Source organism: Bos taurus, chromosome 11 (genome assembly GCF_002263795.3).
Source record: "Bos taurus isolate L1 Dominette 01449 registration number 42190680 breed Hereford chromosome 11, ARS-UCD2.0, whole genome shotgun sequence".
NCBI classification, from domain to species: domain Eukaryota; kingdom Metazoa; phylum Chordata; class Mammalia; order Artiodactyla; family Bovidae; genus Bos; species Bos taurus.
Window position 1 is genome coordinate 40,875,064 of NC_037338.1, and position 24,050 is coordinate 40,899,113.

The following is a 24,050-nucleotide window of genomic DNA, read 5'->3' on the forward strand; positions in this document are numbered from 1 at the left end:
GCTACTATGAGACAAAAACAAAATGTGGAGAGAGAGGTGGGAGGGGGATTCAGGATGGAGGGGACATTATGTATACCTATGGCTGATTCACACTGATGTATGGCAAAAACCATCACAATACTGTAAAGTAGTTGTCCTCCAAATAAAATAAATATATAAATTTTTAAAAAATAAGAACTGAGACATTTCAGGTGATGACAATCCCTCAACGTAAACAAAAACCACAAGGCATAAACAAATTACAATACTGAATTAAACGTTATTTGGTGACTATTTGCACCCAGATTCAGAAATTTTAAAACCTCATAACAGAAACTGAAGAGAAAAAAAAGACAAAATAATATTAAAATGGAAGGATAAATTAAGAGCTGTTCAAAGAAGAATAGAGTAAAATTAAAATTTCTTACCTTTCAAGACAAAAAAGTAAGAAAATGACCAAATGAGAAAAAATTAAAGACCACCTGAGAGCAGCAACTGAAGCGGAACACAAGCAAAAAAAAAAAAAAAAACCAATAAGAAAAAGATCAAATAACATATGGGAAATAGAATAATACTGGCACCAGACATCTTAAAACAAGACTTTAAAAAGCCACAGTGGAACAAACTTTTAATAATGTGAGTGAAAATGCTCACTTAATAATATATAATTCAGTATTCCTTTGAGAAACTGAAAGGGAATGCCCTTTAGTTTATACAATGGAACAACAGGGAAGGATTTACCTTCCCATGTTAACCAAAAGATTGGACAAAATATCTGAAACAATGATTTTTAGACATCAAACAACAGGCAGCACAGGACAATGACCCCTGAAAGAAGGGAAACAAAGGAGAAAAGTCTCTGTAATTGGCCAGCCTGGAGAATTTTCAGGCTGCACAGCAAGGACGAAGAACCAAATAGAGCCTAACATTTTCTATTATTTGAGAAGACAGGCCTGAGTAAGGGGAGGCCAAGGCATGTAGAGTTTACAAGATACAGTACAAAAGAGGAGAGAAATACATGGAGAAAAATTACACAGAGAATAATTCTACAGAACTTCAGAGAATTCCTAAAAAGTGTTCTTCCGCTGAGTACTGATTGCCACAGGATGTGAGACTACCTAAAGACGGAGAGATAAGAGAATACCTCGAGGCACTCACACAAAGCTAAAAGAAATCATGTTCTAACCAACCAGAGTGGAAAATCTTGTACTATAAGAGCTACTAAACAGTACTCTTAAGACTGTTGTCTCAGTGGTACAACCAAATCTCTAGGCTCAAGTCTGTTCTGTTTCAGCTTAACAAAGCTTAAAAGTAAACCTTGGAAAGATTTGCTGTTTCCAAGTAATTTAATGGTTGTCATTGAGTCACTAAGTTGTGCCCAACTCCTTGCAACCCCATGAACTACAACATGCCAGGCTTACCTGTCTTTCACTATCTTCCAAAATTTGCTCAAACTCACGTCCACTGAGTCGGTGATGCCATCCAACCATCTCTACTTGTTGCCCCTGTCTCTTCCTGCTCTCAATCTTTCCCAGCATCAAGGTCTTTTACAATGAGTTGGTTCTTTGAAATCAAGAATATTTAAGAGAACAAAAAACTTCATACAACCAGTGGAATGCACAATGTATGTCAACCAATCAAAACATACCAGGTATGCAAAGAAGCAAGAAAATAAGATTAAAAAGAGAAAAATCAAGAGAAACAAATATAAAAATGGCAGATAATAGAGCTTCCCCTCCCATACTTAAGCAGTTATAACTGTATTATGTATGTTCAAGAAGGTAGAGGAAAGCATCAGTATGCTAAACAAACACAAAAAAAACCCAAAAAGACTCAAGTTGAAGAGATGAAAAATACAATGTCTGAGATGAAAAATATGTTACAATGCAGTTATTAACAGCAGATTAAACATTGAAAAAAATATATTTGTGTACCTGAAAACACAGTAGAACATCCAAAGAAAGCAGAGAAACTGACTGAAAAAAAGAAAAAAAAAAAATCAACAAATTATGGAAAAACTTAGAGTGGCTTAATGTGCATGTATTTGGAATCCCCAACATAGGAAGCATGAAGGAACAAAAAACTTTGAAGAAATAATGGCTGAAGTTTTTCCAAATTAAATGAAAATACAGATCCAAAAAGCACAATAAACCCTATGAAGGAAAAACATGAAGAAAACTACACCAAGGAACATCACAAATTGACAGAAACCAGTGAGAAAAATGTTAACAGCCAAAGAAAAACAATATACTTACAGAGGATCAAAGATAAAAAGTACAGATTTCTCATACACAATAAAACAAGACAATGAAACAAAACTGCCAAAGCACTAAAACGAAAAGTCAACCTAGAACTTTATACCCAGTGAAAGTATCTTTCAAAAGGCCAAATAAACAATTTTTGAGACATAAAACAGCTAAAGAATTCATGACTAGCAGACAGGCACTATAAGAAATGTTAAAGGAACAAGTTTAGGAAGAAAGTAAATGAGTCCACTGGTAGCAAGGGCTTGGACATGACTGAGTGACCGAACAACAATAACGACAGAATAAAACAAGATGGAAATCTGGATACAGAACAAAGAGTATCAGAAACAGTAAATATATAGATAAATATAAAAGACTTTTTTCTTATTTTTTAAAATCTCTTTAAAGCATAATTAATTGTGCCAAAGCTGGAATAACTTAAGCAACAAATAATGTAGTGCTAGAATATAATTCAAAATATAAAATATCTGTATGTCCATACTGATATAAATGATTGAATTAAGAAATGGAGAAATTAATCTCCCATACAGAAGAATTCCAGATAAATTACAACTGACTCTTGAACAACATGAGTTTGAATTGTTCAGGCCCACTTATACATAGATTTTTTTTTTTTTTTTTACAGTAACTACATACTGTAGTACTATACAATCTGCACTTGGCTGATTTCACAGATGGATTTTCAAGCCCACAAGGTTTAGCACACTTAAGCTTTGCGTTATTCAAGGGTCAACTGTATATAGATACTCCACTTGAAAAGGGAGGCAGTATAATTCCCCACTTTTTTTTTTCTTTTTTCTTTTTAATTTGTTTTAATTGGAGGCTAATTATTTTACAATATTATATTGGTTTTGCCATACATCAACATGAATCCACCACAGGTGTAAGGGCTGCTCTTAGTGACTTCTTCCAAAGAATACAGTATGGAAAGGGGTGGGAAAAAAAGTGACTTCCCAGTAGAGAAACCTACAAACACAACTTCAGCCAAGTGATCAAAGTCAACATCAACAGTCATAAATCATGTTGACAATATGTACCCCTAATATGATGTGATGAAATGGTATCTAAACTTCACGATGTTTCTCTCAAAAACCCATAAAGCCTAATCACGAGAAAAAAAGGCAAATCCTAGTAGAGCAGTGTCCTACAATAAACTTGACTAGAATTCCTCAAAGGGTCATTTCATAATCATAAAGGAGTCAGAGTCATCAAAGACAAGGAAGGTCTAAGAAATTATCAGCTCAGAGAAGCCTTCATGGCAAATAAATGGGGAAACATTGGAAACAGTCAGAGACTTTATTTTGGGGGGCTTCAAAATCACTGCACTTGGTGACTGCAGCCATGAAATTAAAAGACACCTGCTCCTTGGAAGAAAACCTATGACAAATCTAGACAACATATTAAAAAGCAGAGACATTACGTTGCCGACAAAGGTCCACCTAGTCAAAGCTATGGTTTTTCCAGTAGTCATGTGTGAATGTGAGAATTGGACTATAAAGAAAGCTGGTGGCTGAAGAATTGATGCTTTTGAACTATGGTGTTGGAGAAGACTCTTGAGAGTCTCTTGGACTGCAAGGATATCCAACCAGTCCATCCTAAAGGAAATCAGTTCTAAATATTCATTGGAAGGACAACACAAAAGACGACTCTACACGTGGACATCACCAGATAGCCAAAACCGAAATCAGACTGATTAGATTCTTTGCAGCCAAAGATGCAGAAGCTTTATACAGTCACCAAAAACAAGACCGGGAGCTGACTGTGGCTCAGATCATGAACTGCTTATTGCCAAATTCAGACTTAAATTGAAGAAAGTAGGGAAAACAACTAGACCACTCAGGTATGCGCTAAATCAATTCCCTAACAGGAAGTGAGAAATAGATTTAAGGGACTAGATCCAATAGACAGAGTACCTGATGAACTATGGACATAGGTTCGTGACATTGTACAGGAAACAGGGCTCAAGACCATCCCCCCCAAAAAATGCAAAAAAACAAAATGGCTGTCTGAGAAGTACTTACAAAAAGCTGTGAAAAGAGGAGAAGCAAAAAGCAAAAGAGAAAAGGAAAGATATACCCATTTGAATGCAGAGTTCCAAAGAATAGCAAGGAGAGATAAGAAAGCCTTTCTCATTAAGCAATGCAAAGAAATAGAGGAAAACAATAAAATGGGAAAGACTAGAGATCTCTTTAAGAAAATTAGAGATACCAAGGGAACATTTCATGCAAAAATGGGCTCAATAAAAGACAGAAATGGTATGGACCTAACAGAAGCAGAAGATATTAAGAAGAGGTGGCAAGAATACACAGAAGAACTATACAAAAAAGATTTTCATGACCCAGATAATCACCATTGTGTGATTACTCACCTAGAGCAAGACATCCCAGAATGTGAAGTTAAGTGGGCCTCAGAAAGCATCACTATGAACAAAGCTAGTGGAGGTGATGGAATTCCAGTTGAGCTATTTCAAGTCCTAAAAGATGACTGTGTGAAAGGGCTTCACTCAATATGTTAGCACATTTGGAAAACTCAGCAGTGGCCACAGGACTGGAAAAGGTCAGTTTTCATTTCAATCCCAAAGAGCAATGCCAAAGAATGCTCAAACTAGCACACAATTGCACTCATCTCACACGCTAGTAAAGTAATGCTCAAAATTCTCCAAGCCAGGCTTCAACAGTACGTGAAATGTGAACTTCCAGATGTTCAAGTTGGTTTTAGAAAAGGCAGAGGAACCAGAGATCAAATTGCCAACATCTGCCGGATCATCAAAGAAGCAAGAGAGTTCCAGAAAAAATCTATTTTTGCTTTATTGACTATGCCAAAGCCTTTGACTGTGTGGATCACAAGAACCTGTGGAAAATTCTGAAAGAGATGGGAATACCAGATCATCTGACCTGCCTCCTGAGAAATGTGAATGCAGGTCAAGAAGCAATAGCTAAAAGTGGACATGGAACAAAAGACTGTTTCAAACAGGAAAAGGAGTAAGTCAAGGCTATATATTGTCATTCTGCTTATTTAACTTATATACAGAGTACATCATGTGAAATGCTGAGCTGGAGGAAGCACAAACTGGAATCAAGATTGTCAGGAGAAATATCAATAACCTCAGATATGCAGATGACACCACTCTTATGGCAGAAAGTGAAGAAGAACTAAAGGGCCTCTTGATAAAAGTGAAAGAGGAGAATGACAAAGTTGGCTTAAAGCTCAACATTCAGAAAAGTAAGATCATAGCATTCAGTGCCATCACTTCATGGCAAATAGATGGGGAAACAATGGAAACAGTGGCAGACTTTATTTTGGGGAGCTCCAAGATCACTGCAGATGGTGATTGCAGCCATGAAATTAAAAGATGCCTACTCCTTGGAAGGAACCAACCTAGACAGCATGTTAAAAAGCAGAGACATCACTTTGTCAACAAAGGTCCATCTAGTCAAGGCTATGGTTTTTCCAGTAGTCATGTATGGATTTGAGAGTTGCTCTATAAAGCAAGCTGAGGGCCAAGGAACTGATGCTTTTGAACTGTGGTGTTGGAGACGACTCTTGAGAGTCCCCTGCACTGCAAGGAGATCCAACCAGTCCATCCTAAAGGAGATCAGTCCTGGGTGTTCACTGGAAGGACTGATGTTGAAGCTTAAACTCCTTTGGCCACCTAATGTGAAGAGCTGAGTAATTTAAAAAGACTCTGATGCTGGGAAGGATTGAGGGCAGGAGGAGAAGGGGATGACAGAGGATGAGATGGCTGGATGGCATCACCAACTCGATGGACATGAGTTTGGGTAAATTCCGGGAGCTGCTGATGGACAGGGAGACCTGGCGTGCTGTGCTTCATGGGTTGCAAAGAGTTGGACAAGACTGAGCAACTAAACAAACTGAATGCAGTTGGAAATTTCAATGCCCTCTTTTATTAACTGAGCAACTACAGAAACTCAGTAAGGAGATACAAAACTTGAATAGCATTATGAACCAATCTGACCTGACATTTATAGAACACTCTACCCAACAGCAGCATAATATACATCTTTCCAAGTATACACAGAACATTTACCAAAATAAACCATATTCTACACCATAAAGTGCGATCCAATTATTATTAAATTTAACAGAATTCATATTATATAAATAATATTGTATCTACACTACAAAAGAAAAAGGTCTCATTATCAAAGACCTAATCTTCCACCTAAACAAATTAGGAAATTTAAGATCAGGAATCAACGAAACAGAAACAGAAAATATCAGAGAAAAATAAAAAATCAAAGAAGGTTCTCTGAAGAAATCAGTAAGACTTACAGATATCCAAATCCATCAGGAAAAAGAAGAGAGACACACACAAAATACCAATATCAGGAATGGACATGAGAGCTATCTATATAGTATATTCATAATTTCTTTGCCACTTCTACCTTAAAGCATTGGTGCCTCATCTCCTTTTAATATGAATCAGATTTGAGACCTTGCTTCTAACAAACAGAATAAAACAGAAATAAATGTGTAACTTTAGAGGCTGGGAGAGAAAAAGCAAGGTGCAGCTTTCTGCTTAACTTCTCTATCAGTCACTCAGGGGGAAGACAGCTGCCCTGTTGTGATGACAGTCAAACAACACTATGAGAGGTCCACATGTGAGGAACTGAGGCCTCTATCAATAGCAGTAAAAAACTGAGGCCTCTAATCTATAACTAGTCAAGGCTATGGTTTTTTCATACATCCACATGTATGGATGTGAAAGTTGGACTGTGAAGAAAGCTGAGCGCCGAAGAATTGATGCTTTTGAATTATGGTGCTAAAGAAGACTCTTGAGAGTCCCTTGGACTGCAAGGAGATCCAACCAGTCCATTCTGAAGGAGATCAGTCCTCGTGTTCTTTGGAAGGAATGATGCTAAAGCTGAAACTCCAATATTTTGGCCACTTCATGCAAAGAGTTGGCTCATTGGAAAAAACTCTGATGCTGGGAGGGATTGGGGGCAGGAGGAGAAGGGGACGACAGAGGATGAGATGGCTGCATGGCATCACTGACTGGATGGACATGAGTGTGGGTGAACTCCGGGAGTTGGTGATGGACAGGGAGGCCTGGCATGCTACGATTCATGGAGTCGCAAAGAGTCCGACACGACTGAGCGACTGCACTGAACTGAACTGAATCTATAGCTGTGTGAATAAACAAACTTGGCAGCAAAATTTTCTAGCTCTAGTCAAGTTTTTAGATAACAGACATCCTGGCCAACATCTTCACTGCAATCTCAGGAGAAACACTGATCCAAGATCATCCAGCTGCTGCTGCTGCTAAGTCACTTCAGCCATGTCCAACTCTGTGCAACCCCGTAGATGGCAGCCCACTAGGCTCCCCCACCCCTAGGATTCTCCAGGCAAGAACACTGGAGTGGGGTGCCATTTCCTTCTCCAATGAATGAAAGTGAAAGTGAGGTAGCTCAGTCGTGTCTGACTCTTCGAGACCCCATGGACCGCAGCCTACCAGGCTCCTCCGTCCATGGGATTTTCCAGGCAAGAGTACTGGAGTAGGGTGCCATAGCCTTCTCTGTCATCCAGCTGAGTCACTGATCCACAAAAATTCCTTATCCACAGAAAAGGTGAGATAATTTAATGTCTGTTGTTTTAAAGCACTAAGGTGTGGAACAGTCATATACAGCAAAAGGCAACCAAAATAGGGAGCATCATTACAGATCCCAAAGCCATTAAAAGGATAATAAAAAAATATCATAAACTTTTAAACCAATAAATTCAAAAATCTAGATGAAAATCTTCAAAGGAAACAAACTACCAAAGCTTACTCAAGGGGAGATAAAGAATCTGATAACAGAGAAAACACCTTTTAATCACACACAGATCACCCACAAATAAATAAAATCTTATTTTTACAATCATCACTGTTTATTCACAATGCAATAAAACCAGAAATAGCAAATTAAAATGAAAAAAAAAATTCCATGAGAAAAATTTTAGATCTTCTATTAAATAACTCCCAGGTGCAGGGGAACTACAAATTAAAATTAAGTTCTAAAAAATAAAACATACATGTTAGCATCTACAGGATACCTTTAAAACGGTAATGAGGGGAAAACGCAGATTGTTAAAAACACATCAAGAAAAATATTCTCTCACTGGCCAAATCTGGAATAATTTAAACATCAAATAGGAAAGAAAGGATTATAATCCATTAGATAAATTACTTTTTAAATCCATAAGCCTGATATAAATAAATGGTAAAGGGAAAGTCACTCTATCACAGAACGCCAATTAATAAATATAGAAGAAAATCATCATTGGGAAACATCAATTAACTGACTGGAACAAGAGTCAATGGCTGCTACAATGGAGGTGGTGGGGAGGGAAAAGAGTTTGATGTCTCAAAGTAGCTTCCTCTAAGTCCTTAATAATTACAAGAGGAAAATCTGGCAGATGCCACCTTAAACCTGTGATCAGAGATAACATCATCAATAATGAGACCTGCTGACATCCCACGCCCTAAAAAGGATACGATATTCTTTCTGTGGCATGTGTGTCAGAACTGCATAACCTGAATTTAACGATGAGGAAAAGAGTCAAATCTAAACTGAGGGACATTCTACCTAATGACCAGCCTGTACCCCAAAAATGTCAAGTTCATGGAAAACAAAGGAAGACTAAGGAACTACTCCAGATTAAAGAGACAGGACAACTAAATATAATGTGACATTTTACATCAGATGGTTAGGGGCTGGGAAGGGGTATAAAAAACATAACTGGCAAGAGTAAAAAAAATCTGAATTTGGACTCCAGATTAGATAATGGTATTATATGATGATAAAATTTCCTGATTTTGATAATGGTACTGAGGCTATGTTATGGGTGTGTCCTTGTCATGAAATACACACTTAAGTATTTAGGAATACAGGAGCACTGTGTCTGCAACTTAATCTCAAACTGTTCAGGGAAATAATGTGTGTACACACCCACCCACATACACAGACTCAGAATAAATCAAATGACACAAATAGAAAATAGTGAATCTCCTCACATGTATACACAAATTTTTCCTACATCCTTGCTATTTTTCTGTAAATTTGAAATTATACACAAGACAAACATTTTTAGAAAAACCATGCTTCACCAAAACAATGTTAAATAAGATCTTCAGGTTAGGAGTTCAACAAGCTGCTTAAGCCAAGTAAAATGAAAATTGTAGCTATAAGCAAGGATCCTAATAAAATTTCATCTAATCTGACTACTGATGGCTACATGTTTTCTAAGAAGCTTCAGCAGATACAAGCAATATCTCTTCAACTTTTCTAAATGTTGTGAAAGTTTTCAACTCGGTAATTCAAGACCAATACTTCCAACTGGGGAAGGAAAAGGTGGATTAACTTTATTCCAGAAGTAACAACGAAATTTAACCTTTCGTGATGAAAACTACTTTCTGTGATGGTCACAATGAATTTGAAAACAAATGAAGTTCAAGTGTGTGGTCTATAATCTTTTCTTAATCTTGGGGTCGCAGTCGGACACGACTGAGCGACTGAACTGAACTACAGCTAATATTCTTAGGAATAGGTAAAATCTTCATTTAGCATGTGAATTTAAATAATTCACTCAATATTCTTGATTGTGTTTTGAGGAAACTTCGAAACATGTGGTAATTGCTAGAACATGGCCCCTATCCTCAAAAAAATACGTGCGCTAGTTGGGGAGAGGGCCAATTTGTCCAGAAAGCAAAGTCGATACTCAGAATTCTAACCTAAGGTAGCTTAGTAGAGGAGGAAAACCTACGAGTGGCATTAGATATACTGAGTTTAAAGGAGTCTGTTGCGATCAAGGACAAGTAACTTAATCCCCCCCAATTCCCCATGCCGTGATTTACTCAACAATAAAACGAGAAAAAAAAATTTTTTTTTTCTGCTTCAAAAGACTGAGGATTAGGCGAGATATTGTAGCTGGAAAGCGCTTTGTAAAACTTCAAAGCCCTACACGTGTTTACTATGTGTAATAAACTCTACAAGAGAGGCCACCTGGAATCGGCAAAGGTAATTCGGTTGTCATGCTGCTGCTGCTGCTGCTAAGTCGCTTTAGTCGTGTCCGACTCTGTGCGACCCCATAGACGGCAGCCCAGCAGGCTTCCCCATCCCTGGGATTCTCCAGGCAAGAACACTGGAGTGGGTTGCCATTTCCTTCTCCAATGCATGAAAGTGAAAAGTGAAAGTGAAGTCGCTCAGTCGGGTCTGACTTCTAGACCCCATGGACTGCAGCCTACCAGGCTCCTCCGTCCATGGGATTTTCCAGGCAAGAGTACTGGAGTGGGGTGCATTGCCTTCTCCGCCGTTGTCGTGAGTTCCTACAAAATACCGCAACTGGATGTGCTCTGGTACACTGGATTTGGCAGAGAGCTAAAATGAGGTTCTCCCCAAAAATGTTCTTTCTGCAGGAAATACCAATATAATGAGAGAGCGCAGACACCCCTCTGAATGGCCTCCAACCTTCGCGGGGCTGGGCGAATGTTAACTATCGCGGCAAGCAAAAACTGACCAATTTTTTCAAAACGTGAAACGTGCGACCAACGCTAACTTAGGAGCCGGGCAGAGAGGGGCGGGGACGAGGGGGCGTGGCCCGCAGCCGGTTTCCCCCCCGCCCCCAACGCTCCACTCTCCTCGCGCGCGCGGAACTGTTGGCGTCTCCTGTAGGCGGTTACCCCGGCCCAGGAGTGCAAACGGCGGCGAGGAACGGATTTCCAGCAACAGCCCACAATTCTCAAACTTCTACTCTCCGAGGAGCCCTCGCGGGCCACCCTTCTCAAAAACCGCAAGTCCGATTCCCCTAACCCTTCAGGTCACAGACTTCCACCGCCCGGGCTGCGCCGCCGAAGGAAAGCTCTCCGAACGAAAGAGCATCAGCCGGGCGAATACCTGAGCCGAAATGAAGCCTTCATACACGGTTTTCGACCGGTTCTGGGGCAGAAAGAGCGGAAACTGGCGCAGCAGGGTCGCTTCCGTCTCCGCCATAGCTCGCGGTCCGTGGCAACGTTGGGGTACTGGCGGCCGCTGGTCCTGCACATGCGCAGTCTTGCCTGCGCCTTGGGCTCCGAGAGACGTACATCCGCGCGTTTGGCGGGAAGTCTCGAGCTTTCCCTGGGCAAAAATCAAGGTCCGGTGGTAGTCGGGATGCCTGGGCTCAGCTCCAGCCAGAGTAAATTCGGCTCAGCAGGAGGCAGCATTGAACCCAACGCGAGGCAGGAGGAAAGATTGTTTTCTGAACCTGACCGAACCTGATCATTCTAGCTTTGATTGTCCCAAGAACCGTGTTGGATGTTTATATTAATCCAAACTCAAGGCTCAACACCAGGCTTCTAGTGGGTTACACTTGCGAATATCTAAGGCAAAACAGGAGGGGAAATTGCTAATGGACTTGAGGAACCGAATTTAATTTTTCTTTAACAATCCTTTCTATGTGCCGTGCTAAGCCACTTAAGTCGTGCCACTTAAGTAGGACTAACACAAAGATTATGTGACCCTATGGACTGTGGCCAGCCAGGCTTCTCTGTCCCTGGGATTCGCCAGGCAAGGATACTGGTATACATATTTCTAACTCAGGAATGGTACTTATCCATTCCTTCTTTTTTTTTTTTTTTTACTAAGGGGTGATTAATTAAGGAACTTAATATTTACTGCACATTTGATTTCAATCAATATTCAATGCAATATTCAATATTGCAATCAATACAATCAATATTCAGTCAATTCAGTATTAAATATTGTATTTTTGAACCCTTGTATTTGCTAAACGTCATTGCAGTAGGCTACAGGTTGTGCAAAAATGAGTAAGATTCACACCCAAACGTTTTGATTGCCCTCAAAATCGGATGACACTTTTTCAAGACTCTTAGTTTGACAAGAATTGTAAGTTTTCTGGATGCTTAGAGAAAACGTTAGCAATGTAAATATAAATTACTCTAAAGCAGTGGCTTTCCAAAGATCCTGGATCCATTCGCATAACCTGGGAAATTTTACATCACCTTTACAGAAAGGCAAATTCTCACCCCTCTGTCTCAGACCAGCTGCTGCTGCTGCTAAGTCGCTTCAGTCATGTCCAACTCTGTGCGACCCCATAGACGGCAGCCCACCAGGCTCCACCATCCTTGGGATTCTCCAGGCAAGAACACTGGAGTGGGTTGCCATTTCCTTCTCCAATGCATGAAAATGAAAAGTGAAAGTGAAGTCGCTCAGTCGTGTCCGACTCTTCTCGACCCCATGGACTGCAGCCTACCAGGCTCCTCCATCCAATGGGATTTTCCAGGCTAGAGTACTGGAGTGGGATGCCATTGCCTTCTGTCTCAGACCTAGGGAGTCCCAAACTCTGAGAGTGACGCCCAATCATCTGTGTTACAACAAGCCCTCGAGGTACTATGTTGCAAAGGCTAAAGTTAGACAATCTCCCCAGAGGCATGGCATGCCTCCACTCAAGTTATGCAATTCGTTTATTAAAGATGACAGGCTACAAGTTTTGTGAGGGGCATAAAGTGAAGGTCGTTAAAACAGTAGGACCAACACAAAGATTATAAACACGTATAGACACTGCCTTCAAGGACTTATGAGTTAAAACACTTGCTGTTACCAAGGATTTCCCTGATGGTCCAGTGGCTGAGACTACTCCCTCCCATTGCAGGGTTAGGGTTAGGTTCAATCCGGATTTCTGATCAAGGAGCTAGATCCCACATGCTTCAACTAAGGCCCAAAGCAGCCAAATAAGTAAATAAATAATTTTTTTTTTAATTGGCTGTTTCCAGTATTTCAAACTTGTCCACCACCCCCACTATCAGTTCCCCATGGAACTTCGCCCCTTCCTTCAAGGCTTTCTGAACTGCTACCTCTTTTTAGAAACCTTTTCTTAATTGATGAAAATTATTGCTTTCACTAATCACTTGCTATATTTCTTGGTACATTGTTGGTGTTCATTAACTATTTACTAGAATGTTAATTAATATCCAGCAGTTCTATATGCCGGAGAAGGCAATGGCAACCCACTCCAGTAATCTTGCCTGGAAAATCCCATGGACAGAGGCGCCTGGTAGGCTGCAGTCCATGGGGTTACTAGGAGTCAGACACGATTGAGCGACTTGACTTTCACTTTTCACTTTCACGAATTGGAGAAGGAAATGGCAACCCACTCCAGTGTTCTTACCTGGAGAATCCCAGGGACGGGGGAGCCCTGTGGGCTGCCATCTATGCGGTCCCACAGTCAGACACGACTGAAGTGACTTAGCAGCAGCAGCAGCAACAGCAGCAGTCCTATAGGCAGATTACAAATAAGTCTTGTGACAATTCAGAAGAATTAAGGAACTTTTCACAAGATATTTAAGTTGGTTTCCATTATATCATAATAATCATAATAGTGCTGCATAGCAATATTATAGACTTTATCTGATTTATTTAAATTATACTAAAACTAGCATGTGTAAAGGACTTTCATATATATTCATATTTTGTGATAGTGTTCTTTCAGTTCAGTTCAGTCGCTCAGTTGTGTCCGACTCTTTGCGACCCCATGAATCGCAGCACACCAGGCCTTCCTGTCCATCACCAACTCCCGGAGTTCACCCAGACCCACGTCCATCGAGTCAGTGATGCCATCCAGCCATCTCATCCTCTGTCGTCCCCTTCTCCTCCTGCCCCCAATCCCTCCCAGCATCAGAGTCTTTTCCAATGAGTCAACTCTTGGCATGAGGTGGCCAAAGTACTGGAGTTTCAGCTTCAGCATCATAGTGTCTGTTTTGTATAAGAGTAAACTGAGATTTAATGATATTAAATAAGTTGTTTAATATAGTAACTTAGTGACTTGTATAATGATTAAATTCCAGTGTTCTAAATTTTAGATTCAATAAAATTTCTATTAAATCAGCACAGATGCACTGCCCATCATGTAACTCAGAGGAAGTTAATCTAAAGTTGTTAATGACTCATGCTAGCTGTGGGGTTTCAGGAATTTAATTTTGATAGTTGATAATGGATTTACAAAAATACTATATTTCTTCTGAATATAATCATAACATTTTCTACCTACAATCCTCATATGTGAGAAAATATCCTAAGAACATTTTGTCCAACAGGTTCATTAGAAACTAAAGTTTTTCCATTAAAGCAGCCTTGGAGAGTTTATACTACAGCACCCTCATTTCACAGATTAGAGAAATGAAGTCCAGAAAATGTACTGTCCTAAGTTATTATATTTTATTTATTAAGTTCAGGTCAGGTCAGTTCAGTAGCTCAGTCTTGTCTGAGTCATTGCAACACCATGAATTGCAGCACGCCAGCCCTCCCTGTCCATCACCAATTCCCAGAGTTCAGCCAAATTCATGTCCATCGAGTCAGTGATGCCATCCAGCCATCTCATCCTCTGTTGTCCCCTTCTCCTCTTGCCCCCAATCCCTCCCAGCATCAGGGTATTTTCCAATGAGTCAACTCTTAGCATAAGGTGGCCAAAGTATTGGAGTTTCAGCTTTTGCATCAGTCCTTCCAAAGAACACCCAGGATTGATCTCCTTTACAATGCACTGAATAGGATCTCCCTGCAGTCCAAAGGACTCTAAGAGTCTTCTCCAACACCACAGTTCAAAAGCATCAATTCTCCGGCGCTCAGCTTTCTTCACAGTCCAACTTTCACATCCATACATGACCACTGTAAAAACCATAGCCTTGCCTAGACAGACATTTGTTGGCAAAGTAATGTATCTGCTTTTGAATATGCTATCTAGGTTGGTCATAACTTTCCTTCAAGGAGTAAGCGTCTTTTAATTTCATGGCTGCAATCACCATCTGCAGTGATTTTGGAGCCCAAAAAAATAAAGTCTGACACTGTTTCCACTGTTTCCCCATCTATTTCCCATGAAGTGATGTGACCAGATGCCATGATCTTCGTTTTCTGAATGTTGAGCTTTAAGCCAACTTTTTTGCTCTCCTCTTTCACTTTCAAGAGGCTTTTTAGTTCTTCTTCACTTTCTGCCATAAGGGTGGTATCATCTGCCTGTCTGAGGTTATTGATATTTCTCCCAGCAATCTTGATTCCAGCTTGTGCTTCCTCCAGCCCAGCGTTTCTCATGATGTACTCTGCATATAAGTTAAATAAGCAGGGTGACAATATACAGCCTTGATGTGCTCCTTTTCCTATTTGGAACCAGTCTGTTGTTCCATGTCCAGTTCTAACTGTTGCTTCCTGACCTGCATATAGGTTTCTCAAGAGGCAGGTCAGGTGGTCTGGTATTCCCATCTCTTTCAGAATTTTCCACAGTTTATTGTGATCCACACAGTCAAAGGCTTTGGCATAGTCAATAAAGCAGAAGTAGATGTTTTTCTGGAACTCGATTCCTTTTTCCATGATCCAGCAGATGTTGGCAATTTGGTCTCCGGTTCCTCTGCCTTCTCTAAAACCAGCTTGAACGTCTGGAAGTTCACGTATTGCTGAAGCCTGGCTTGGAGAGTTTTGAGCATTACTTTACTAGCGTGTGAGATGAGTGCATTTGTGCGGTAGTTTGAGCATTCTTTGGCATTGCCTTTCTTTGGGACTGGAATGAAAACGGACCTTTTCCAGGCCTGTGGCCACTGCTGAGTTTTCCAAATTTGCTGGCATATTGAGTGCAGCACTTTTACAGGATCATCTTCCAGAATTTGAAATAGCTCAACTGGAATTCCATCACCTCCACTAGCTTTGTTCGTAGTGATGCTTTCTAGGGCCCATTTGACTTCACATTCCAGGATGTCTGGCTCTAAGTCAGTGATCACACCATCGTGATTATCTTGGTCATGAAGATCTTTTTTGTACAGTTCTTCTGTGTATTCTTGGCACCTCTTCTTAATATCTTCTGCTTCTGTTAGGTCCATACCATTTCTGTCCTTTATCGAGCCCACCTTTGCATGAAATGTTCCCTTGGTATCTCTAATTTTCTTGAAGAGATCTCTAGTCTTTCCCATTCTGTTGCTTTCCTCTATTTGTTTGCATTGATCACTGAGGAAGGCTTTCTTATGTCTCCTTGCTATTCTTTGGAGCTCTTCATTCAGATGCATGTATCTTTCCTTTTCTCCTTTGCTTTTCTCTTCTCTTCTTTTCACAGCTATTTGTAAGGCCTCCCCAGAGAGCCATTTTGCTATTTTGCATTTCTTTTCCACAGGGATGGTCTTGATTCCTGTCTCCTGTACAATGTCAAGAACCTCCATCCATAGTTCATCAGGCATTCTGTCTATCAGATCTAGTCCCTTAAATCTATTTCTCACTTCCACTGTATAATCATAAGGAATTTCATTTAGGTCATACCTGAATGGTCTACTGGTTTTCCCTACTTTCTTCAATTTAAGTCTGAATTTGGCAATAAGGAGTTCATGATCTGAACCACAGTCAGCTCCTGGTCTTGTTTTTGCTGACTGTATAGGGCTTCTCCATCTTTGGCTGCAAAGAATATAATCAATCTGATTTTGATGTTGACCATCTGGTGATGTCCATGTGTAGAGTCTTCTCTTGTGTTGTTGGAAGAGGGTGTTTGCTATGACCAGTGCGTTCCTTTGGCAATACTCTATTAGTCTTTGCCCTGCTTCATTCCGTACCCAAGGCCAAATTTGCCTGTTACCCCAGGTGTTTCTTGATTTCCTAGTTTTGCATTCCAGTTCCCTATAATGAAAAGGACATCTTTTTTGGGTGTTAGTTCTAAAAGGTCTTGTAGGTCTTCATAAAACCGTTCAACTTCAGCTTTTTCAGCTTACTGGTTTGGCATAGACTTGGATTACTGCGATATTGAATGATTTGCCTTGGAAACAAACAGAGATCATTCTATCGTTTTGGAGACTGTATCCAAGTACTGCATTTTGGACTCTTTTGTTGACCATGATGGCTATTCCATTTCTTCTAAGGGATTCCTGCACACAGTAGTAGATATAATGGTCATCTGAGTTATATTCACCCATTCCAGTCCATTTTAGTTCGCTGTTTCCTAGAATGCCAACGTTCACTCTTGCCATCTCCTATTTCACTACTTTCAATTTGCCTTGATTTATGGACCTAACATTCCAGGTTCCTATGCAATATTGGTCTTTACAGCATCGGACCTTGCTTCTATCACCAGTCCCATCCACAACTGGATATTGTTTTTGCTTTGGCTGCATCCCTTTATTCTTTCTGGATTTATTTTTCCACTGATCTCCCGTAGCATATTGGGCACCTATTGACCTGGGGAGTTTCTCTTTCAGTATCCTATCTTTTTGCCTTTTCATACTGTTCATGGGGTTCTCAAGACAAGAAACTCAAGTGGTTTGCCATTCCCTTCTCCAGTGAACCACATTCTGTCAGACCTCTCCACCATGACCCACCCATCTTGGGTAGACCCACACGGCATGGCTTAGTTTCATTGAGTTAGACAAGGCTGTGGTCCGTGTGATTAAATTGACTAGTTTTCTGTGATTATGGTTTGTGTGTCTGCCCTCTGATGCCTCTAGCAACACCTATCTTTTGTTTCTCTTACCTTGAATGTGGGGTATCATATAGCCCAGTCTAAAACAGCCACCCTCAAATTCACAGGGTATACTCAGTATGTTTAAAAATCAGAAAGACAGTGAATTATCACTCTAACAAACTTCACACAGACCCTCACCAAAGTTCAGGCTCTTCAAGATGTCTAGGCATGACTTCTTTTACATCATGCTTAGTAGGTAAGTCGTGCCCAACTCTTTGCAACCCCAAGGACTATAGCCCTCCAGGTTACTTTGTCCATGGAATTTCCCAGACAAGAATAATGGAGTGGGTTGTGACTTCTTATATATTCTGCTGCAAGAGTTAGTAGTTAAATGCTATTTCTTAGGGAAGAACTATATGTCCTAACATAGAAAAAATCTGAAAACATTCTCATGACTGAAAAGTACAAGTTCCAGAATAACATGTTTACTACTATACCATTTATGTTTAAATAAACTCACAGTGTGTTTTTAGCAATGGTTACTTTTGGGGCAAGAGATAGGAGACAAGGAATGGGGGTGCCTGGGGAGACTTTCACCTTATCTGTAATATTTAAAAAACCTTTAAATTTTTAAGTTAAAATTTTGTCTTAAGTTTTAAGCAGAAGATATTAAGAATACACAGAAGAACTATACAAAAAAGATCTTCACGACCTAGATAATCATGAAGGTGTGATCACTCCCACTCACCTAGAGCTGGACATCCTGGCATGTGAAGTCACGTGGGCCTTAGGAAGCATCACTACGAACAAAGCTAGTGGAGGTGATGGAATTCCAGTTGAGCTATTTCAAATCCTAAAAGATTATGCTGTGAAAGTGCTGCACTCAATATGTCAGCAAATTTGGAACACTCAGCAGTGGCCACAGGCCTGCAAAAGTTCAGTTTTCATTCCAATCCCAAAGAATGCTCAAACTACAGCACAATTGCACTCATCTCACGTGCTAGTAAAGTAATGCTCAAAATTCTCCAAGCCAGGCTTCAGCAATATGTGAACCATGAACTTCCAGATGTTCAAGCTGGTTTTAGAAAAGGCAGAGTAACCAGAGATCAAATTGCCAACATCTGCTGAATCATCTAAAGAGCAAGAAAGTTCCATAAAAACATCTATTTCTGCTTTATTGACTATGCCAAAGCCTTTGACTGTGTGGATCACAATAAACTGTGGAAAATTCTGAAAGAGATGTGAATACCAGACCACCTGACCTGCCTCTTGAGAAACATGTATGCAGGTCAGGAAGCAACAGTTAGAACTGGACATGGAACAACAGACTGGTTCCAAATAGGAAAAGGAGTACGTCAAGGCTGTATATTGTCACCCTGCTTATTTAACTTATTTGTAGAGTACATCATGAGAAATACTGGGCTGGAAGAAGCACAAGCTGGAATCTAGATTGCCGGGAGAAATATCAATAACCTCAGATATGCAGATGACACCACCCTTATGGCAGAAAGTGAAGAACTAAAAAGCCTCTTGATGAAAGTGAAAGAAGAGTGAAAAAGTTGGCTTAAAGCTCAACATTCAGAAAACTAACATCATGACATCCTGTCCTATCACTTCATGGCAAATAGATGGGGAAACAGTGGCAGACTATTTTTGGGGGCTCCAAAATCACTGCAGATGGTGAGTGCAGCCATGAAATTAAAAGACGCTTACTCCTTGGAAGGAAAGTTATGACCAACCTAGACAGCATATTCAAAAGCAGAGACATTACTTTGCCAACAAAGGTTCGTCTAGTCAAGGCTATGGTTTTCCCAGTGGTCATGTATGGATGTGAGAGTTGGACTATGAAGAAAGCTGAGCACCGAAGAATTGATGCTTTTGAACTGTGGTGTTGGAGAAGACTCTTGAAAGACCCTTGGACTGCAAGGAGATCCAACCAGTGCATCCTAAAGAAGACCAGTCCTGGGTGTTCATTTCAGGGACTGATGTTGAAGCTGAAACTGCAGTACTTTGGCCACCTGATGTGGAGAGTTGACTCATTTGAAAAGACCCCAATGCTGCGAAAGTTTGAGGGCCGGAGGAGAAGGGGATGACAGAGAATGAGATGGCTGGATGGCATCACTGACACAATGGACATGGGTTTGGGTGGACTCAGGGAGTTGGTGATGGACACGGAAGCCTGGCGTACTGCAGTTCATGGGGTTGCAAAGAGTTGGACAGGACTGAGCAACTGAACTGAACTGAACTGAACTTTAAGTACTTGTACCATTCTAATTCGGGTCTAACACTATTTTATTGCCCAAATTTTCAGCTTTGTCCCACATGTTTCTTCTCCCAGTTCCTATCAATATAGAAGTAGGCTGCCAACCATTGACATTAGTGAGAATAATATGGGAGAGTTTATTTGAGATTATTGAAGAAAGATAGTAAGAATGTTGGTAAATGCCAACATTAAGGAAGAATGGGGTAGAGCAGCCATGTGGAAGAGCCCTCTAGGTTGTTGGCAAAGATGATGGAGTAGAAAGACCCTGAGTTTATATCCTCCCATGGGCACACAAAAATGACATGTATTTACAGAGCGATTTCCTACTAGAACAACCTGAAAACTAGCAGAAAAGCATTTCCATAGCTAAACATATAAGGAACCACCGTGAGACAGGTAGAGGGATATACTCATGTATTAATACACACATACCCTGGGTCGATAGATATCACTCATAAATAGGAAGATAATCACAACTGCAGAGTTCTCTATAAGGAACAAGTGGTCCAAGTCCCACATTGAGCTCCTCAGCCCAGGAGTCCTGACCTGAGAACATGGAACCCCAAAACATCTGCCATTGAAAGCCAACAGGGCATGCATAGGGAAGTGCCAGAGGACTGTAGGGAAATAGAGACTCTGCTCTTAAAAGGTGGACACAGATTCTCACAGGCTCCAAGTTCCTGCACAAAGGCAGTAATTTGAAAGGATCCTATCAGACACATTTGCTGATCTTGGAGAGGCTTTCAGAGAGGCAAGAGTCAACTGGGATTTGCCCTGGGGACACTGATGCTGGTGAGAGCATTTGAGGGAGTATGTTCTACCACAAGGATGCTGATGCTGGCAAGCACCATTTTGGAGTCCTTCCTCTAGCCTGTTAGTGCCAAAAGCTTATGCATCCACCAGTGAGTCACTGTCAGTCCTCAGACCCCCTGGTTCAAGATGTCAGCTGTGCAGAGACCCATCCCTGCCCACCAGCAAGCAAGCAGCTACCACATAAGGCAGCACACTGGCAGCCAGATAGGCTTAAGGTTGGCACTGCTTACCATTGTGCTCACAGTTTTTGGCCCCACCACAAGAGAAGGGGGCCACACAGCCCACACAAATGGGGCACCTCTGAAGCACAGGGGACACCTCTAGTAAAAATGGAGTGAGCTTTTGGGCCGCATAAAACCTCTCCAACATGAGTCCATTTCTCTAAGATCAGGAGAAATAAACACAGAAAATCAGGTAAAATGAGGAGAGACAGGAATGTGTTTAAAACAAAAAAACAATACTTCAGAAGAACTAAATGAAGATAAGCAATACACCCAATAAGAAGTCCAAGGGAATGATTATAAATATGCTTAATGGATGAACATTGATCTTTATAATCATAAATCAAGGATGGATGAACTCAGTGAAAAGATAAGCAAAAAGTTCAAAAATATAAAGAAGAACTAAACAGAGCAGAGGAACACAATAACAAATAAATAATACATTAGAAAGACTCAACAGTAGATTAGATGATACAAAGGAATGGATTTGACAATCACTGAACTAGAAAATAGGGTAGTGGAAATTGTCCCAGCTGAACAGAAAAAAGGAAAAAGAATTTTTTAAAAGGAGGATAGTTTAAGAGACCTCTGGGATTGTGTCAATCTACAGATTCAATGCAATCTCTATCAAATATACCAATGGCATTTCTCATAGAACTAAAACAAATAATTCTAAAATATGTGTGGAACATAAAAGATCCTGAGTAGCCAAAACAATGTTGAGGAAGAATAACAAATCTGGAAGTATAATGCACCCTGATTTTTAAATATACTACAAGGCTACAGTAATCAAAACAGTATAGTGCCAGCATGAAAACAGACACATGGATCAATGGAACAGAATCAGATCAGATCAGTCACTCAGTCGTGTCCGACTCTTTGTGACCCCATGAATCGCAGCACGCCAGGCCTCCCTGTCCATCACCAACTCCCGGAGTTCACTCAGACTCACGTCCATCGAGTCAGTGATGCCATCCAGCCATCCCATCCTCTGTCGTCCCCTTCTCTCTCAGCATCAGAGTCTTTTCCAATGAGTCAACTCTTCGCATGAGGTGGCCAAAGTACTGGAGTTTCACCTTTAGCATCATTCCTTCCAAAGAAATTCCAGGGCTGATCTCCTTCAGAATGGACTGGTTGGATCTCCTTGCAGTCCTAGGGACTCTCAAGAGTCTTCTCCAACACCACAGTTCAAAAGCATCAATTCTTCGGCGCTCAGCCTTCTTCACAGTCCAACTCTCACATCTATACATGGCCACAGGAAAAACCATAGCCTTGACTAGATGAACCTTTGTTGGCAGAGCCTGAAATAAACTCATACATATATGGTCAATTAATCTATGACAAAGGAGGCAAGAAAATGCGATGGAGAAAAGACAGCCCTCTTCAAAAATGGTGTTGGAAAAACTAGACAGCTTCATGAGAAAGTATCAAACTGTGCTACTCTTTCACACCATGCACAGAAATAAATTCAAAATGGATTAAAGTCTTACTTGTGAGAGCTAAGGCTATATAACACCTAGAAGGAAATGTAGACAGTAAATTCTTTGATATTGGTCTTAGAAACATTTGTTTTATATGTCTCTTCGGGCAAGGCAAACAAAACCAAAAATAAACAAATGGGACTACATCAAACAAAAGCTTTTACACTGTGAGGGGAAACTATCAGCAACCTTATTAGGCCACCTAGTGAATGGGAGGAGATATTTGCAAACAATACATCCAATAAGGGTTTAACATCCAAAATACAAAAAGAACATATACAACTCAACATCAAAACAACAAAAACAAACAACCCAATTAGAAAATGGACAGAGTCCTGAACTGACATTTTCCTAAAGAAAATAAACAAATGTCCAATAGATCATGAAAAAATACTCAATGAAAAACCAAAGGAGGGCGAAAAAAGTGCACACAAAGAGAAGATTCACAAAGTCCTCACTTTTATTCTGGAAAACTGAAGCTGAGAAATAAAAGGGGGTGAGAGGGGATGGGCTTCCCAGGTGGTGCTGGTGTTAAAGAATCCTTCTGCCAATGCAGGAAACGTAGACTGGAATTCGATCCCTGGGTTGGGAAGATCCCAACTCCAGTATTACCACTCCAGTATTCTTGCCTTGAGAATCCCCTTGGATAGAGGAGCCTGGAAAGGTATACTCCATAGGGTCACACAGAGTCAGACACAACTGAAGTGACTTAGCAGGCACGACTTGAGGGAACAGTTGTGATCTTTTTATTGTTGTTCAGTCGCTCAGTTGTGTCTGACTCTTTGTGATCTGGGTTCTCAATTATGGTTTTTGAGAAAAGAAGAGAAAGGCAAAGGAGAAAAGGAAACATATATCCATCTGAATGCAGAGTTCCAAAGAACAGCAAGGAGAGAGAAGAAAGCCTTCCTAAGGGATCAGTGCAAAGAAATAGAAGGAAAAAATAGAATGGGAAAGACTAGAGATATTTTCGAGAAAATTAGAGATACCAATGGAGTATTTCATGCAAAGATGGACACAATAAAGGACAGAAACGGTATGAAACTAACAGAAGCAGAAAATAATTAAGAAGAGGTGGCAAGAATACACAAAAAAAACTATACAAAAAATATCTTCATGACCCAGAAAACCATCATGGTGTGATCACTCACCTAGAGCCAGACATACTAGAATGCGAAGTCAAGTGAGCCTTAGGAAGCATCACTACGAACAAAGATAGTGGAAGTCATGAAATTCCAGTTGAGCTATTTCAAATCCCAAAAGATGATTCTGTGAAAGTGCTGCATTCAATATGCCAGCAAATTTGGAAAACACAGCAAAGGCCACAGGTTTGGAAAAGGTCAGTTTTCATTCCAATCCCACAGAAAGGCAATGCCAAAGAATGTTCAAACTACCACACAATTGCACTCATCTTACATGCTAGCAAAGTAATACTTAAAATTCACCAAGCTAAGCTTCAAGCCTACATGAATGGAGAACTTCCAGATGTTCCAGCTGGATTTAGATAAGGCAGAGGAACCAGAGATTAAATTGCCAACATCCATTGGATCATAGAAAAAGCAAGAGAATCCCAGAAAAACATCTACTGCTTCTTTGACTACACCAAAGCTTT

At 40.4% G+C, this 24,050-nt stretch overlaps 1 protein-coding gene across 10 annotated transcripts in view; it reads right to left on the minus strand.

Annotated features, from left to right (window-relative positions):
• Nucleotides 1–11,418, minus strand: part of FANCL (FA complementation group L) — an 89,369-nt gene extending 77,951 nt beyond the window's left edge. For 6 of the 10 annotated variants that reach the window (XM_010809984.4, XM_010809985.4, XM_005212669.5 and 3 more), the window contains exon 1: nucleotides 11,141–11,259. In XM_010809984.4, coding sequence (XP_010808286.1) covers nucleotides 11,141–11,236 — 96 coding nt within the window. In that variant the 5' untranslated portion in view covers nucleotides 11,237–11,259. The other 4 variants (XM_024999140.2, XM_059891482.1, XM_024999139.2 and 1 more) reach the window with 3 other exon arrangements.
• Between the last annotated feature and the right edge of the window lie 12,632 nt (nucleotides 11,419–24,050).